At 39.0% G+C, this 18,643-nt stretch overlaps 1 protein-coding gene across 1 annotated transcript in view; it reads right to left on the bottom strand.

Annotated features, from left to right (window-relative positions):
• Nucleotides 1–10,686: 10,686 nt before the first annotated feature.
• Nucleotides 10,687–18,643, bottom strand: part of LOC126341493 (estradiol 17-beta-dehydrogenase 2-like) — a 143,611-nt gene continuing 135,654 nt past the window's right edge. The window contains exon 8 of the mRNA XM_050001777.1: nucleotides 10,687–11,005. Within this exon, the coding sequence (XP_049857734.1) occupies nucleotides 10,883–11,005 (123 nt within the window). The 3' untranslated portion in view covers nucleotides 10,687–10,882. The remainder of the gene's footprint in view (nucleotides 11,006–18,643) is intronic.

Consider the following 18,643-nt stretch of genomic DNA (forward strand, 5'->3'; position numbering starts at 1 on the left):
AACTATATGAATCTGAGTGTGGATGACAAAAAAAATCTCATAGATATGCAAAAGATAATGTGAAACTACTTCTCTAAAATTTAGCTCTATAAACAAATATACACACTGAATTATCTGCATGTATTGCTTACTAATGTTACTGATAATAAATAGAGAATTCAAAAACGTTACATTGCTGATGAGTAGAGTAATAATGTTAAAGTTCTGTCCAGGTAGAGCAGTATAGTTTCAAATTTTGTGTGAAATATCATGTATGAAGTAGGATCCATAGTCAGTATTCAATTACAGGTGAGACGAAGGCCAAGCATGCTACCTCTTACAGGACTATTCATATTCAAGTACTGCAATACTTAAATGACCTTCTGGTTAAATACAGGTTCACGATTTTACTATAGTCTTATGAACGATTTTAAAGCAACAAATTCTATCACAGAGTTCTTAAAAATACAGTGTAATATTTAATACAAAGATCTGTTCTTGTTAAATAAACCCTGAAGCACAAGATTTCTGAAGTGAAAAAGAAGGCTAGCAGCACTGAAATTTCTTACATTGCTTTCCAACAAAGTAACAGTGCACATAATACAAAATAGAGCAAATTAAATTACAATGATAAAGTTTAAGAAGATTTTAAATGTTTTGACAATAAAGAATTAATATTTACATACATTAAGTATTTGTGTAGAAGAAGACAGATGTAATATGATTGTAATCATGTAGTAAAGAGGCTACATCAACAAATCCAGGTTTTTAAACTAACATCAATGAGATGGAATGTGCTACACTCCACAGCAATGAAAACAACCGAACTTCTCAGTAGAAAAACTTTCTATTGACAGATAGTGAACCAAAACAAGATGTAGTTAATAAATATGTATACCTCCAGAATAAGATCCCATAAAATCCCATATAATTCTTTAACTTGGACATCCCATGTAATCCACTCAAAATTTCAAACTACAGATGTGACAAAATTACTAGAAAACATCACAATATAATTGAGGAAAGGTGTACATTCCCGACTGACTTTCTACAAATTTTTGAAGAGGTAATTAACTGCTTTAAAACAGGTATTCCTCCATCATTTGTTAATGAACTATACACAACAAGAAACCAGAAGGATGTAATCAAAGTAAGACAGAGGAATGTACTCAGGCATAGAAAGTTGAGAAGCCCTGGGATTTGTCCACTTACCAGGACAATTTAGTTACTTTTACAGAAATACAAGTCACTGAGGAATGAAACAGATAGGAAGTGCAGGGAAGTTAAAGCGAAATGGCTGCATAAAAAATGTGAAGAAATCAAAAAATAAATGACTGTGAGAAGGAATGTCTCAGTACTATACAAATGTCAAAACAACCTTCGGTGAGATTAATAACAAAGTTGTGACATTAAGAGTGCAACGGGAGTTTGACTGTTAAATGCAAAGGAAAGGGCGGATAGGTGGAAAGAGTACACTGAAAACCTATATGAGCGGGAAGATTTGTCTGATGTTTTAGAAGAAGAAACAGGAGCCAAATTAGAAGAGATAGGGGATCCACTATTAGAGTCAGAATTTAAAAGAGCTTTCGAGAAGTTATGATGAAATAATGTGAAAAGTATAGATAACATTCCATCAGGATTTCTAAAATCATTGGGGGAAACGGAAACAAAATGACTATTTACATTGGTGTATAGAATGTGTGTGTCTGGCGACATGCTATCTGACTTTCGCAAAAACTTTACATATTCACATACACCTTTTCCTTTAACCCAAATAAATACAGACTCATTTACAGATATTTTCCTCCTGTTACGACTATATAACGACAAAGAAGAGGGCGACACATATGCTGATTTACCAAAATCCTTATTAGCTAGTTCGGAAATATGGTACGTGCAAAAAGCAATAATGTCTTTGTCCACAAAACTTTCAAGTCATGGAACATTTGGTACTCCTGTACCTCCACGAACAATGGCTACAGTTAACCATCCGTTACCATGACCAAATGAATCATTTATAACTAAACTAAAATTAAGTCTGCAACTGCAGAAAACAGCAGGACCATCCAGCAGGGCTTGGGCAGCGACAGACTTAACTGGAATACGATTCTTCTTGTCTCCAGCTGTTGTAGCAAATTCGATGTTCTCGATGGTCTTGTAGACTGTCTGTTTAGATCGGCGGCGATATCTTCTGTCCACAAAACTTCCAAGTCCTGGAACATTTGGTACTCCTGTACCTCCTCGAACAATGGCTACAGTAAACCATCCGTTGCCATGAGCAAATGAATCATTTATATCTAAACTGAAATTAAGTCTGCAACTGCAGAAGACAGCAGGTCCATCCAGCTGGGCTTGAGCAGCGACAGTCTTAACTGGAATACGATTCTTCTTGTCTCCAGCTGTTGTAGCAAATTCGATGTTCTCGATGGTCTTGTAGACTGTCTGCTTCGAACGGCGGCCACACAATTCCGAAAACTGTATGAGGTGACACATGCGAGAATTATAAAACAATCAGTTTAGAAGCTCATTCATACAAGGTGCTGGCAAGAATAATATACGGAAAATGGAAAAGAAAGCTGAGTATATGTTAGATGACGATCAATTTGGCTTTATGAAAGGTAAAGGCACCAGAGAGGCAATTATCACATTGCGGTTGATAATGGAAGCAAGGTTAAAGCAAATAAAGACAAAACATTCATAGGATTTGTCGACTTGGAAAAAGCATTGGACAATGTAAAATGTTGCAAGATGTTCGCAATTTTGAAAAAAGTAGGGGTATGCTGTACTATCTGACTTTCGCAAAAATATCAGCCACACAATTCCGAACAATGTAAGAGGTGACAATGCGAGAATTATCAAACAATCAGTTTAGCAGCTCATTCATAAAAGATGCTGGCAAGAATAATATACGTAAGAATGGAAAAGAAAGCTGAGAATATGTTAGATGACGATCGATTTGGCTTTAGGAAAGGTAAAGGTGCCAGAGAGGCAATTATCACGTTGCGGTTGATAATGGAAGCAAGGTTAAAGCAAATAAAGATAAAACATTCATAGGACATCCACTACGTGTTGAGGATAACAGGCAAACTGGGGACCAGATACATTAACACAAGGGGTCAAATTTCCTAAATTAACGAGGTCATTCATTTCCTTACACAGTCCGAAGCTGGAAGTAAAAGAATTAGTACAAATATTCAAATACCTCTCTTACATGCTTGAACATTGAGATAGACGCACTGAGGGCACGTCTTCTCACTTATCCGTCTTCTGTAACACTCGTAGAATATGGCGGGCACCCAGAGGTCTTCCTGGGCCCCAGTGGAGGGGGTGGTCGAACCACTTGGCAGTGACCAACCTCTCCACCCCAAATCTTGTGACAATGGAAAGTCTTTGACTTTTACCTGCCTGTGCTGTCTCTCTGATCCCCTACCCAGGAGTAAGGTTGGCACTACTATACTACAGAACTACTTCCCAACAAAGATTTGGCCACACTTTACGGAAAGATGTGAGGAGGATTAGGAAAGTTCATGTGCAGATTCACATTCACATACAAGAAATGCATAATACACGACACATGTAAATACGTATTATGAAGCCTGACACATTTCCTTCCACCCGTGCACATGGGTTCTGTTTCACCCGCTGCCGGCCGCGTCGTGTAATAAAATTGGCTGTGGAGCCGCCCTGTTTCTATTTCCCGGTGTGAGCGAGCAGCGAAACCTGCTGCTTATAGAGCGGAAACTACTGTACCGTTACAAACGTAACACTGTCAAATGTTGATATAATCTTTTAGCTCCTTTTGCGATGAAGGCTAGTCTATTGCACTTACGCTGCAGAAGCAGCTGAAAGACATTGTTTAGTAGTCAGTACGACGCTAGAGCTTTAACGTCTAGATAGGCAGCTACACTTACGACGTTAATGTTCTGCGTGCGCTAGATTACATCTGAATTATTGATCAAGTCCAGTAATGGTACACTTTCCAAAGTTTTTGACAGTCTCTTTTTCTCCTACATTTACTACATTAACGCTGGTACTTCCTCTATTGTGTGTATGTCATCCTTTTTTGTTTTTGTTACAATTTGGTATGTATGACTTAAGAGGAGCGTTCAATAAATAATGCAACACATTTTTTCTCTGTCAGTTTCGGTTGAAAAAATGTTGAATTTGTTGCGGGACATCATGGAATATTCCATATTCCAGCTCCAGCCCCTACAGTTTCATGAAGTTCCGATGGGTGGCATCGCTATACGTAGCATTCGCAATGGCGTCTGTAACGGAGGTGTATTCCAAGTAGACAGCTGCCATTAAGTTTCTATTTGCGGAAAACCAGAGCACCGCAGATATTCATAGGCGCTTGCAAAATCTGTACGGAGACATGTCAGTGAACAAAAGCATGGCGAGTTGTCGGCCGAGGTGTCTGTCATCATCGCAACAAGATCGCGCAAACCTGTCCCATATCCCGCATGCCGGCTGGCCACACACTGCCATAACTCCTGCAATGCTGGAATGTGCAGACACTGTCATTCAATGTAATCGACGGAGCACAATCAAACATTTCGCCACTCAACTGGATGTCTGTGGATGTAGTGCTGCTTACCCGACTGGAAATCAGAAAATTTCATTGGACTGTTCTTCCTCATCCATCCTACAGCCTGGATCTCGCACCTTCTGACTTTCATCTGTTTGGCCCAATGAAGGCCGAACTCTGCGGCAAGCAGTACGTGCGGAGATTATGTTGAAAATAGGGTTTTCTAGGAGAAAGAGTAGGAAATAATTTTTTCTATACATAGTTCATTTGTTACCGAAATCAGCACGGCAGGCCGCTCTAGAACTGTTGTTGTCTTTAGCCAAATCTCAATGAAGAAAAATGGTTCAAATGGCACTAAGCACTATGGGACTTACCATCTGAAGTCATCAGTCCCATAGACTTAAACCTAACTATACTAAGGACATCACACACATCCATGCCCGAGGCAGGATTCGAACCTGCGACCGTAGCAGCCTCGTGTTCCACAGTGAAGAGCCTAGAACCGCTCGGCCACAGCGACCGGCTCTCAGTGAAGAGTTTCGGCATTCGTGAGGATACTCGAAAGTGTGTCAATGCGTTAGAAGGAATAAAGTCGTTGATTTACTTAATCCATATCGGAAATAACCCATTTCTTAGGTGAACTATTTTTACTGTGTAACTGCGTCGGTATCTGACCATAGCTATGTCATACCACTTAACTGGCTGCATATCATCAACATTAGAATATAGAGCAACAAAGTCTTCTTCAATGAGAACCTAACATAAAATTTTCTTGACTCTTCTTCCGTTTCAAATATGGGTTATCTACAGCGCTCCTTTCATTCTGTTCTGTAGCAGCTACAAACAATAAAACTTTCTAATAGATGAAAACTAAGGCAGAGCTAGATTCAGACAAGGAACCACTACTTTTAAGGGCATTACATTAACTATTGTCCGTAAAGGGCAAAGTCTTGGTTAGAGTCCCACTCAAGTTCATTGTTTCAGTCTGAGATAATTTTACTACATGTCTCACACCACTAGAGAGTAAAATAAGACTTTCATTTCTGTCAACTAAAATAAATCGAGTGACCCAAAATTACGGCGAGGAATGTCCTACTTGAAGATGTGCCGTGTATGATGCCCTTATTTTGCGAGGGTAGACGTGATAAATCAAGAATACTGTAGATACTGGGATAATGAATATCACAATAGACAGTTCAGTTGAAGAGGAATGGACATCTTCGAAAAGTCTTCAGGCCGTAAGTGGCCCATCCGACCGCCGTGTCATCCTCAGGGAGGATGCGGATAGGAGTGGTGTGTGGTCAGCACACCGCTCTCCCGGTTCGTAAGATGGTTTTCTTTGACCAGAGCCGCTACTATTGAGTCGAGTAGCTCCTCAATTAGCATCACGAGGCTGAGTGCGCCCCGAAAAATTCAATTTTTGGAGAGGTTCTTAATGAATCATTACTTACTATGTAATTTCTGAACAGCAGCCATCAAAATTGCATTTCAGTTGCGGTTAGATTATGTAAGATGGTGTGTCTGTGACTGTTCTGTTACATATTTATGGTGAGGTAGCAATTCCAGCTTGTTTTATGGATCATACTAGTTCATACTTCTCTGTGTAACTTAACAGTTCAAGGCTTTGAGTAACTGGCTGTGGTAGTAGCTCAGTTTTTACCACAACACACACACACACACACACACACACACACACACACACACACACACACACACACACTCATGGTGAGTGACAAAGAGAGAGTGAGAGAGAAAGATTAAACTTTCTTAACTGAAATTAAAATGAAACCGCCAACATTAAGAGTGATAAAGGAACTGCATTGTTAAACGCAGAGGAGAGCGGTTGAAGGAATGAGTACATTGGAAGTCTTTACGTGAGCGAAGAACTGTCTGACTTCCCTAAATAGCTTGACGTAAGTGCCGGGATTGTTCCTTTGAAATTTGATGGACGATTTCCCTCCCTGTCCGTCCACATTGTGAAGTTGGCATTGGCAGATCACCAAATATTTCGCTTCCTTCCTTCTTTCAAAACCAAACATCTTTATCCAACGTAATTTCAGTTTCCTTTTTCACTCACTTGTGTGTTATTATCAGCCACTTGGATGCTTTTGCCGTCAATCTGAGTGTACCAGGGTTTTTACACATATCTTTTGCTGCTGTTTTATGGGTTGGACAGGAATAACAATCTTACAGAATTTCGATGGTACACCTCCAACCTCATGTATTCTAGACACGAGCTTAAGAAATTACTTGGGTCTTAAGTCTTCCAACAGTTTTTAAATTCTGAAGGACTGTTATCGATCCTACCTGCCTTGTTTGGTAGCAAGTAATAATAAAAATAGATCGACAATTTTAACTTTACAGTAATTCAAAACATTCTTCTGGTACTCTTTGGGATTTCTTCAACGTCATTCCAATGTTATGCAGTGCAGTTTTTCCTTCTACCTGTGTTTGCATACGATATTGCCTTTGAATCTGAGATTTTTTTACTGAATGTTATTGTTTGACAGAACATATGGTAACGGAAACAGTTGGTAAGTACATATTGCAAGAAACGGAATACGTCTATCAGAGGTCCAAAATTGCATGCTATGGTTGACAAGTATGGGAGATAGTGTGTAGGACAGAGATTTCCTAACTGGGTGTACCTAAACACCAGAATGTTGAACAGTAGCATTAAAATCGTCACGAGACTACTAAATTCAGAACGTATAAAAATGAAAAAAAAAATGTGATAAAATAATGCAGAACATCCTTCCCTTCGTGATGTATAACCATACCATCCAACACATACAAAACGAAAACTGGGCGTATTGAATTCCAGTAGTTTGTTTACGTAACTTCCAATTAAGAAATTAATGTCTCATTTCTGCTCCAGTACAATAGCGCTCTCTATCAGTCCATGTCTCAACAAATCCATCGACGTGTCGTTGTTTCACTTCTTACAAAGAGATATAATTTACAAAAGTCATCATAAATACATCTACATGACTACTCTGCAATTCACATTTAAATGCTTGGCAGAGGGTTCATCGAACCACAATCATACTATCTCTCTACCATTCCACTCCCTAACAGCGCGCGGGAAAAACGAATACCTAAACCTTTCTGTTCGAGCTCTGATTTCTCTTATTTTATTTTGATGATCATTCCTACCTATGTAGGTTGGGCTCAACCAAATATTTTCGCATTCGGAAGAGAAAGTTGGTGACTGAAATTTCGTAAAAAGATCTCGCCGCGACGAAAAGCGTCTTTGCTGTAATGACTTCCATCCCAATTCGCGTATCATATCTGTCACTCTCCCTCCCCTATTACGTGATAATACAAAACGAGCTGCCATTTTTTGCACCCTTTCGATGTCCTCCGTCAATCCCACCCGGTAATGATCCCACACCATGCAGCAATATTCTAACAGAGGACGAATGAGTGTAGTGTAAGCTGTCTCTTTAGTGGACTTGTTGCATCTTCTAAGTGTCCTGCCAATGAAAAGCAACCTTTGGCTCGCCTTCCCCACAATATTATCTATGTGGTCTTTCCAACTGAAGTTGATCGTAATTTTTAACAACCAGGTACTTAATTGAATTGACATCCTTGAGAATTGTACTATTTATCGAGTAATCGAATTCCATCGGACTTCTTTTGGAACTCATGTGGATCACCTCACACTTTTCGTTATTTAGCGTCAACTGCCACTTGCCACACCATACAGCAATCTTTTCAAAATCGCTTTGCAACTGATACTGGTCTTTGGATGACCTTACTAGACGGTAAATTACAGCATCATCTGCGAACAGCCTAAGAGAGCTGCTCAGATTGTCACCCATGTCATTTATATAGATCAGGAACAGCAGAGGCCCCAGGACGCTTCCCTGGGGAACACCTGATATCACTTCAGTTTTACTCGATGATTTGCCGTCTATTACTACGAACTGCGACCTTCCCGACAGGAAATCACAAATCCAGTCGCACAACTGAGACGATATCCCATAGGCCCGCAGCTTGATTAGAAGTCTCTTGTGAGGAACGGTGTCAAAAGCTTTCCGGAAATCTAGAAACATGGAATCAGCTTGAGATCCCCTGTCGATAGCGGCCATTACTTCATGCGAATAAAGAGCTAGCTGCTTTGCACAAGAGCGATGTTTTCTGAAACCATAGATATATATATTTAGATAAATTTATTGTTAGAATGAGATCTGTGGAAGTTTGTGAAACATCAGATGCGGAGCAACAGTCAAGAAAAGAGTCTAGAACTTCAATAGATACAGAACAAAAATCAAGTAATGTGTCTCAAAGCGCTATTTGTTCCACGCCATTACGTAGTAGCAATAATACAAAAATGAAAAATACTTAAAAATCGAGTTCACATTGTGTAGAGAGGAAGGACGTCCTATGTCAGAATGTGTAGTAAATGCAGGAAAACTTTCCAGTGTAAGTATGGCACCGAATTAATCGCTGCTCCGTAACTCAACAAAACACAAACATTTACAAGGTATAGGTTTGACTGTTTCAAAGAAACTCTAAGAGAGGAGAATCAGTAGAGTTCTCAGAATGACATATGAAACCTTCCAGGGTTGTGAGTGAAGCTCGGGTATTTCAGTTGATAACTTTAATCTGCTCCTTCTTACAGAAGTCCATTGACTAGCTACCCAGTGGAGGAATACTTAGTAGTGTTTGATCTGAAGGATGCATTGCTGGTTTGTGCAAGAAAACAAAATCGAGTTTCTGGTTGCATTAAAAGACGAGCTCTGGAGCACACATATATCTTTCCTTTCTGATTTGGTTGAAATACTCAATCAGATAAATGCTAATCTGCAAGGTAAGGATGCAAACCTCCTTGTCACCTAAGACAAAATGTGAACGTTATTGACGTATGACTGAGGAAACGCAAAATAAAGCAGTTTTGGAATGTTTCCATTGATATCTAAACGTGCATTTAGTAATAAAATTTAACCATTGATTCATGACCATTTAGTGTAACTGACAGAGATCAATATTTCGCAGCACCAGGTGTAAACCAACAACACTGGATAAAAAAACTATTTCGCTCTTCTCTGTGCTTGTGAACTTCAACTTGTTGTAGAGGAAGATTTCGCAGACCTGACGAACAAAAAACCTAAGTATTAAGAATCAGATATACGCAATGCCTGTATGTCAGTTCACCAAGTTTCTCTCACCTATGTAAAAGAGCATTCATGGCTTAGCCGCGGTTTTCCACAACATATTGGTGTGAAAGTGTATTTCATATCAAGACTAATATAAAAACAGTTAAATGTGGAAATCTAAGAAAGTTAGGTGTGAATTTGTCCTACATTCGTGATAACATAAGACAGATTTGCAATGCACGTCAGGCTCACCTGAGTCACTGAATTGATAATAGTGTTCAACTGTTCTGTGTTTTGGAAAGGAGTTTAATTCTTAATTATACTGTATTTGGTGATGAAATATAAAAATTACTTTTTCTTTAAAATACCATTTATCACAATAGAACCTCTTTTATTAACATGCATGAAAGGATGAAGCGTGACATCACATGTATTAGAAGAGCATCGCTGTGAGGCAGTTTGGAAAGCAAGCGTTTATCATCAACGGAAATTTATCGATTTCAGAGAGGAGTGCTTCTGTAGGACAGTACTACAGTCTGTGATCAATGGTGGTCAGTGGGAAAAAACTTACAAAATGAAACTCGAAGCATTTGAAATGAAGAGGTACAGAAGAATGCTTAATTTTGGGTGCACAAATGAAACTCCAAAATAATACATGAAAATAAAAGTCTAGGGAAAATCCAGAACGAATGAAAAGGGGGAGGTACACATCGAAGAGTATTAGGACAGGACAGAGAGCTACTGAAAATGACTTTCGACTGCAATTTTTTTTTCTCCCAAGGTATATGCCCAAATAATGTTTGCCTGTGCATTTGTACAGAACATTTGTTTCAAAATAAATTCAAATATTGACAGTATAGGATTATTAAATGAGTGTTCATAAATGGTCTGATGCGTAAAGACCGAAGACACATGTGAGAGTAGTTTCTGTTTTGTATTTGTATTCGACTTCCGATTTCAAAGAGACTTTTGCACAATCAGTCTTCTTGGTCAGCAGTACATGTATCTCAGAAAGAGCGAAACAAGAAATATATTAGTAAATAAAAGACAACATTAAATTAAAAATTTTATAGTACATTTAACAGAAGTATTTCACATATGTAATAGGAAGTACATAGTGATACATATGACTTGATAATCGAGTGATGTTATTGATAGATGTTTTCTGTGTCTCCACGCCAAGTACTGATGGGACCCTGTGCTCCTTTGGCTGGACACCCTTCTCAATCCAGCTCACAATGTTCTTCCTGCAGATGTTGTGTCGACAACTTTCTTATCCACATATTATTTTTATTATCGTCACGACTATCTGGGTTAGGATCTCTCTCAGCCAGTCTGGTACGTTGGCAGCTACCGTCATTATTATTGTTGGTATGAAACCAGGCATGTGGACTCTCTGAAATGAAAGAGATGAAAGCAAATAAGCAGAAACATGCCAAACAGTATTATGTAATGGTGCATTTGCTACTAAGTATGGCTGCTATTTTTCGAATTAAAAATCGATGTAAACACACTAACGTCATGCAACTATTGTGGATGTGATGCGCCACTGAATCGGCATTTTCTGTTTCCGGTCTGAATTCTACTTCATATCCTTCTTCTGGATAAATTAGTTAGTCTCAGATCCAATTAATCGTTTGCTGGATAAATCGTAACGAGTTATTTCAACTATACGTCACAAATTATTTTGTAAATAAACCTACAAGCTGATCATTGACTAGATGTTTATTTATTTAATGAATTAGTCATTTATTTTAAATAAAAAAGAAGACTTGGAGGTGTCAGTAATTCCTACCCACCACCTTTTACATATTACAATAACAGAAATTTTTCTACGAAACACAAGGAGTTTTCGAGGTGAAACTTTTTCAGTTTATTTTCAAATTTTACTTTGCTGTCAGACATTTTAAAACATTGGGTAAGTGAACAAATATTTTTGATTGCAACGTTATTCGCCTTTTTGTTTGTTAAAGATAACTGTCGTGTGCTGCAATGAATGTCATTTTCTCTTCTGGTATTGTAATTAAAGTATGTGCATCATTGTTCGTTTTGAACTCCTCAGTATCAGATTTCAAGAGGGAATAAATATAGTGTGAAGTAGTAGTCAAAATGTGTAACCCCTTGAAAGAGATGCCTATAAGATGTTCTTGGGTGAACACCACATGTTATTCTTACAGCACGATTTGGACAATGAATTTACACAGAACATTATTCGATATGAGAGTACTGAATGAAAATATGCAAAATATGTCAACTTAGTAATTTGTCACTCCCCAAGATTTGCACTGACTGTCAGTGCAAATGTGACTAAACTAATTTGTTTTAGGAATTCGAGAATGTGCTTTATCCAGTTTAAATTCTTATCAGTGTGGCTACCTCAACATTTTTAATTGTCTATCCCATTTATTATTTTCTCACCATGTGCTACACTTGCTATTCGTTTAGTACCCTTATATAAGCACAACTTGATATGTTGTGTCTTTTTTAAGTTGAGGATGAGACCATCTACTGAAAATCAGTAAACACTAGTGTCACCTGCAAAAAGAACTAAATTTGCTTGTTATATATTAGAGGAGAAATCGTTTACATATATGGGGAACAATACTGGACCTAAGATTGATGCTTAGAGATCGCCATACGTGATTTTTTTCCCACTCAGGATAATATCCCCGGAATACCTTGGTTGATTTATTAAGCACAACTTTCTGCATTCTTTTGGCCAGATATGACATCCATTAGTAAGCTACACCATCAGTTCCACAAACCCTCAGCTTATCTAGGAAAATGTTGATTCATGCCTTAGATATGATACAGAAAACACCAACCAGCGATATATTTTTAATTAATGCTTGTAAAACTTTATGACTGAACATGTAAATGGCATTCTCAGTGGCGTAACACTTCAGAAATCCAAACTGTGATTTTGTGAGAACATGATTGTTGCTCAGGGGAGTATTCTAAAATACATTATTTTCGCAAAAGTTTTTAAAATGATGCCAGTAGTGAGAAAGGTCGGTAGTTATTGACATGTCTCTTACCATCTTTCTTAAAGACAGGTTTAGCAACGGCATATTTCAGTCTTTCTGTAAAAAAATGCTTTGAGTTAGTGATGCGTTACAAATTTCAGATAAGAGAGGGTTATTTTATGAGAACAAATTTTTAATACTCAATTGGAAACACCACAAAGTCCCGATGAGCTTTTCTTCTTGAGAGAACATACAATGTTCTTAATTTGAGAAGGAGAATATGTTGATACATCCATAGGAATGCATTTTATGAAAGTTGTTTTTTCCAACATACTGCTGTGATTTTTCTCTTAAACTGTTTTCCTTTATAATTTCCGCTATATTCAAGAAAGGATTATTAAATATGTTTGCTACCTGTGGCTCATCACTTATAGTCCTTCAGTTCAGTTTAGTAGTGACATTATCATTTCTGTGGCTGAAGACTTACCAACTTGTGTATCTGTAGATGTATTTTATGGTTCAGTAGATCTATCATTCTACCTCAAGAAGCTATATTGTTTTACTCTTCATGCCACTTAAAAAAAACTTTTTACACATGATTCAGGTATTTTTAGTGATTGTTTCTGTTTTAAATGAGATATTATCATATCTCTGTGACATTAACAAATGGGACTGATTTACACAGAGAAACAAAGCTACAGTGTTTTTAGCCCGCTGTTGCCTGTACCAAAACGGTTTTTGGCTCTGAGCACTATGGGACTTAACATCTGAGGTCATAAGTCGCCTAGAACTTAGAACTACTTAAACCTAAGGACATCACACACATCCATGCCGGAGGCAGGATTCTATCCTGCGATTGTAGCGGTCACGCGGTTCCAGTCAGAAGCGCCTAAAACAACTTCAAAACGGTTTACTATGTGGTTTCCCCATACGTCATTACAGTAAAGCAATCTTTATTAGACACAATTTCTTCAGGATAAAATGATTGAAATATTCTGTTTCTTTTACCATTCAATGCTTCGCACTGGATGATTAAATGTCTTGTGATTTCATGATCCTCACCACGCAGTCTACACTTGCGGGCTTCTTCCCCTAGGCTCACCGTGTGTAAGTGTTTTCTGAAGTTCTCATAGCCAGTCGTAAGTCTTGCCGTGTGTTTAACCTGTCTACTTTTCAAGATCATGATTGCAGAACTTCTCTTACAACATGGCTTCATCCTGATTAGCTTCCCATGTTTAGTTTTTCGATCTTATTCCAGCGTTCTGCTTGCTGCCTCCTTAACCAGCAACGTAATTTTGATTTTACCATCACTGTAGTGATGAAATGAGTAATCATATGGCACTGATGGACAGGTGTCCACGCTGGGGAAGTTCGGCCGTCAAGTTGCAAGTTTTTTCAGTTGACGACACGCTGAACGACTCGCGTGTCGATGATGATGAAATGATGATGAGGACAACACAACGTCCACTCTTCAAATGGAGAAAATTCCAAAGCGGCCAGGAATGGAACCCAGGTTCTCTGCATGGCTGTCAGACGCGGTGATCACGCAGCTAATCTTAGTGATGGATAAAAGAGAGGGTCAGCCAATAAATAGAGTTGTCGCTGGTGGTCCTGGCCAGTCTATCAGCTTTTTCATTGAACTGATTCGTGAGTGGCCAGGAGCCCAAGTCAATTTCATTCTGTTTCTTTCCGGTAACCTCACAAAGGATTAATGAGATTCCGCAATGATCTTTGTTCAAGTTGCAGAACTGATAGAGATTTGAGAGCTGCTTGGTTGTCTGAATGAATGTAGATGCCTGACGTCTGCAGCACCTACTTAGATTCTCCTCCGCGCACGCTCTTGGAAGCAGATGTGTCCCAATTTAGGTGTATCCATTCTTGCTGTGTTGGATGGCAGGACAGCAGCCGAAATCCACATAATAAATATTTAAAAAGCTGTCAGCTGTAAATCCATTGCCAGTTTATTTTACAGCTACCAGTTCCAGCGATATAATACGCCATCATCAAACCCTAAACAACAAATTTATAGTAGTATTAACAATATGTATGACATAGAATGAGGTTAATATCTATATATACATGAGACCATATTTGTCACTGATCAGTAAGATATAAGTAGGTTTGTAATACGAAGACACCATATCCGAAGGTTCCACGGGATATGTTTACTATTTAGACATAAAAAATGAGCATTCCGAAGTGTTTAAACTACTAGTAAAGTGTATGTGCTAATTATGCCACCAGAAGGTAAAAATGACAACAAAATGAGTAAACTAAAAGATGGAAGACTAGGCTCACTTTTAGTACATCCTAAACATCGGTTGGCCAATTTTCAAAAATTGAAAACCTATGACTACAAATATGCAATTCATATTGCTTATTCTTTTTCAAAAACGGAGTAAAATCAGTGTCAGAAATTGGAAAGAAGGAAAGGACCTTTACGTTTGAACCATATGTTTTGTTAAAAATGGTTCAAATGCCTCTGAGCAGAATGGGACTTAACAGTGAAGGTCATCAGTCCCCTAGAACTTAGAACTACTTAAACCTAACTAACCTAAGGACATCACACACATCAATGCCCGAGGCAGGATTTGAACCTGTGACCGTAGCACTCGCGCGGTTCCAGACTGAAGCGCCTAGAGCCACTCGGTCACAAAGGCCGGCTTTTGTTAAAAGTGGCAGTCTTCATAGTGATATGGTGTGAAATCAGTAGGGTGCAATTGGTGTAAGGTACAGTATGTTACAGACGGATTTAATAAGAACGATGATTACCATAGGGTATTGTGTACAGTACTCATATGAAGTAAGGAAATAGAACTAAGTAAATTGCCAACAGTATTGCATTTGAAGAAATGCTATACATCGCAGGACTTGTGTTATAGAAGAGATGTAAATGCACATAACCACTATGCAACCAAATAAACAACCGGCTCATGAGGACAATAACACCTATAATGAAACACCAAAACTGGCCCAGTTAGAGAACACTACACTGGGCAAATATAGACCTCATGCCTGGATTAAGTATCTAATTAGTCGGCCGCAGTGGATACACCGGTTCCCTTCAGTTAAACGCTGTCAGGTGTGGCCGGCACTTGGATGGGTGACCATCCAGGCAGCCATATGATGTTGCCATTTTTCTGGGTACACTCAGCCTCGTGACGCCAATTGAGGAGCTACTCGAGCGAATAGTAGAGGGCTCCCATCAAAGAAACCCATCATAACGACCGGGAGAGTGGCGTGCTGACCACACGCCCCTCCTATCCGCATCCTCAGCTGAGAATGACACGGCGGTCGGATGGTCCCGATGGGCCACTTGTGGCCTGATGACGCAGTGCTTGAATCTAATGTGCAAGCTGACAGTCGTATAACTGGGAATCACTACTCAAACCTCATGTTAACTGCAGCAGGTTATGATATATAAAATTAATATAAATCACATAAGATAATAAAACAGTGGCCACTATTTAGTTCAAACTAGCTGTAATATTCAAGGAATGTAAGAGAGCAGTCCAATCCCACAAACAAGGAGCGTCATATGATGATGAGTATGTACATATCTTTCTTTACTAAATATTAACAAAAGAAGATATTCTACCTGTGCATCTATAAGAATTAAAAGTATCAAAGGGGGCACATTATCAGATTACTGGAGTATATCGGTATATTGTATTATTGGTATAATTAACGTAGTGACTCCTATTTCTCTACACTTACTTCATGTGCGGCGTCTTTATCAGGCAGCAGTTGTATTCTTGCTGTTGACGTGTGATAAAGTCGTACATACATACGCAGGTAACGTATGTGCTTGTGCATTAACTTACTACAATGAGAGGCGCAGCACTCTAACTAAACTGTTTTATAAGTTCAATGACTGCAGGAGCCGTTTATGTTTACTGGGCAGCGAAGGAGTATGGTGTGGCAGCAAAATGCTGTGGCAAAGAAACAGCGGCTGGAGGTGACAACTCTCCTGTTGATGCAAGTCGGGAGTCAGCACCATAATGCAATGAGCTTATAGCTGGACTACCGTACACTGTATGGACTCCCCAAGGTGGCTGCAGTCGGTGCAGACGCTTGAGTTGAAGCCAGTACTCTCTTAGAATTACAGGACTGCCAGGTGGTGCCACCCAACGAGATGCCCTGCCTCAGTGGGACTGGTTCAAAGACTAGAACTATCAGGGCTATCTGACAGCTTATAGGCCAGAGGCTTCGCCTACATAACGTTAAGTTCTATGGCGTGAGTGGTTGGGAGACCATGAAGGGCAGGTTCAACCACCTTACAGGAAATGCTACCCTATCCTTTGCGACAGCAGCCACTGTTCCTATGCGAAGTATGATAACTGTGTACATAAATGTATCCATTAAGTGGAGGTGATTGTGATATGTGTGTGTGTCTGTGCGGGAGTGTAGTTTAGTGTCATGTTCGTACTGAAAGTTTAGTATCATGTTCGTACTGGACATTATGAGAAAAGGCACATAGCCTACTCTTTTTGAAGAGCGCCAAGGTACCCTCAGCTCAACGTCCCATCCGACAGATGGAGCACCATGAACAGTTGTAAGTAGGCTGTTTAGGTTTTCTTATTGGTAACGCCACATAGCGCTCTGTATGAAAAATCACTGGCTGTGCTGTGAGCAGTCTGTGGGTAGTTTGCATTGTTGTCTGCCATTGCAGTGTTGGGCAGTTGGATGTGAACAGCACGTAGCGTTGCACAGTTGAGGTGAGCCACCAGCAGTGGTGGATGTGGGGAGAGAGATGGCGGAGTTTTGAAATTTGTAAGACTGGATGTCATGAACTGCTATACATATTATGACTTTTGATGATATTAAGGTAAATACATTGTTTGTTCCCTATTAAAATCTTTCATTTGCTGACTATCCGTATCAGTAATTAGTGCGTTTCGTAGTTTGAATCTTTTATTTAGCTGGCAGTAGTGGCGCTCGCTGTATTGCAGTAGTTCGAGTAACCAAGATTTTTGTGAGGTAAGTGATTTGTAAAACGTATAAGTTAATGTTAGTCAGGGCCATTCTTTTGTTGGGATTTTTGAAAGTCAGATTGCGTTGCGCTAAAAATATTGTGTGTCAGTTTAAGCACAGTCATGTATAATTTTTCTAAGGGGACCCTTAGCTGAGGATACCTCACTGGAATCTTCTGATTTTTTCTTGTAGTTTGTGTAATTAGCGTAGTTTTTGTTTATTGCTAGCGCGTAATTATAGAAAGAGTCTCCTTTGTAGTTGCAGTTTTTCATTGTTGTACAGTAAAACAGTTGTGGCGCGCATGTAGACTTGCACCAAGTCTTTCGCAGCTGCGCTTGCAATTAACTAGATACTATTTTCAGTTCGATGGTAATGTGTTCTCCTATTTTTGCCCTTCAAATTGTGCTTTTCTGTGTTGTCGTGTGAAATATTGTGACAATAATGACGTGTGAAAAACGTAATACTAGGCTACAAAGTAAACTGAGAAATGACAGTGAAGACGAAAGCAGTGTGTTAGCGCCACCTTGTAATGAATTAACTAATGTTCAAAGTAGTAATTTGGTAATTGTGCATAGGGAAATGGAGCGGGCTGCAAATAAAGTTGTAGGCAAGGAAACAATTAGTGAACAGGGAAGCATTATCGATCGATCGGTCGGCAACAGCTCCTCTAGGAATCCGAAATGACAGAACACAATATTGCAAATACTGTAGACTTAGGTTTTGGGTCCTCACCGTTTTCTCAAATGAGTCAAGACACATTTTCTGCTTGTCGAAATGTGAATGTTGCCGGTGAAAATGCACTGCCAAAAAGCATAGAGAAACAGATTCCAGACACTAATACATTATTATTGCAATTAATGCAACAAATGGAACAAAATCAGTGACAAATACAGCAAAAGATTCAAAAGATAGACACAATGGAACAAAATCAGATACAAACACAGCAAAAGCTTTAAAAGTTAGACACAATGGAACAAAATCAGAGACAAACACAGCAAAAGCTTTAAAGGTTAGACACAATGGAACAAAATCAGAGACAAACACAGCAAAAGCTTCAAAAGTTAGACACCACACTTGAACAAACACGTGAAGAT

The sequence above is a fragment of the Schistocerca gregaria genome, chromosome 1 (genome assembly GCF_023897955.1).
Source record: "Schistocerca gregaria isolate iqSchGreg1 chromosome 1, iqSchGreg1.2, whole genome shotgun sequence".
Classification (NCBI taxonomy): domain Eukaryota; kingdom Metazoa; phylum Arthropoda; class Insecta; order Orthoptera; family Acrididae; genus Schistocerca; species Schistocerca gregaria.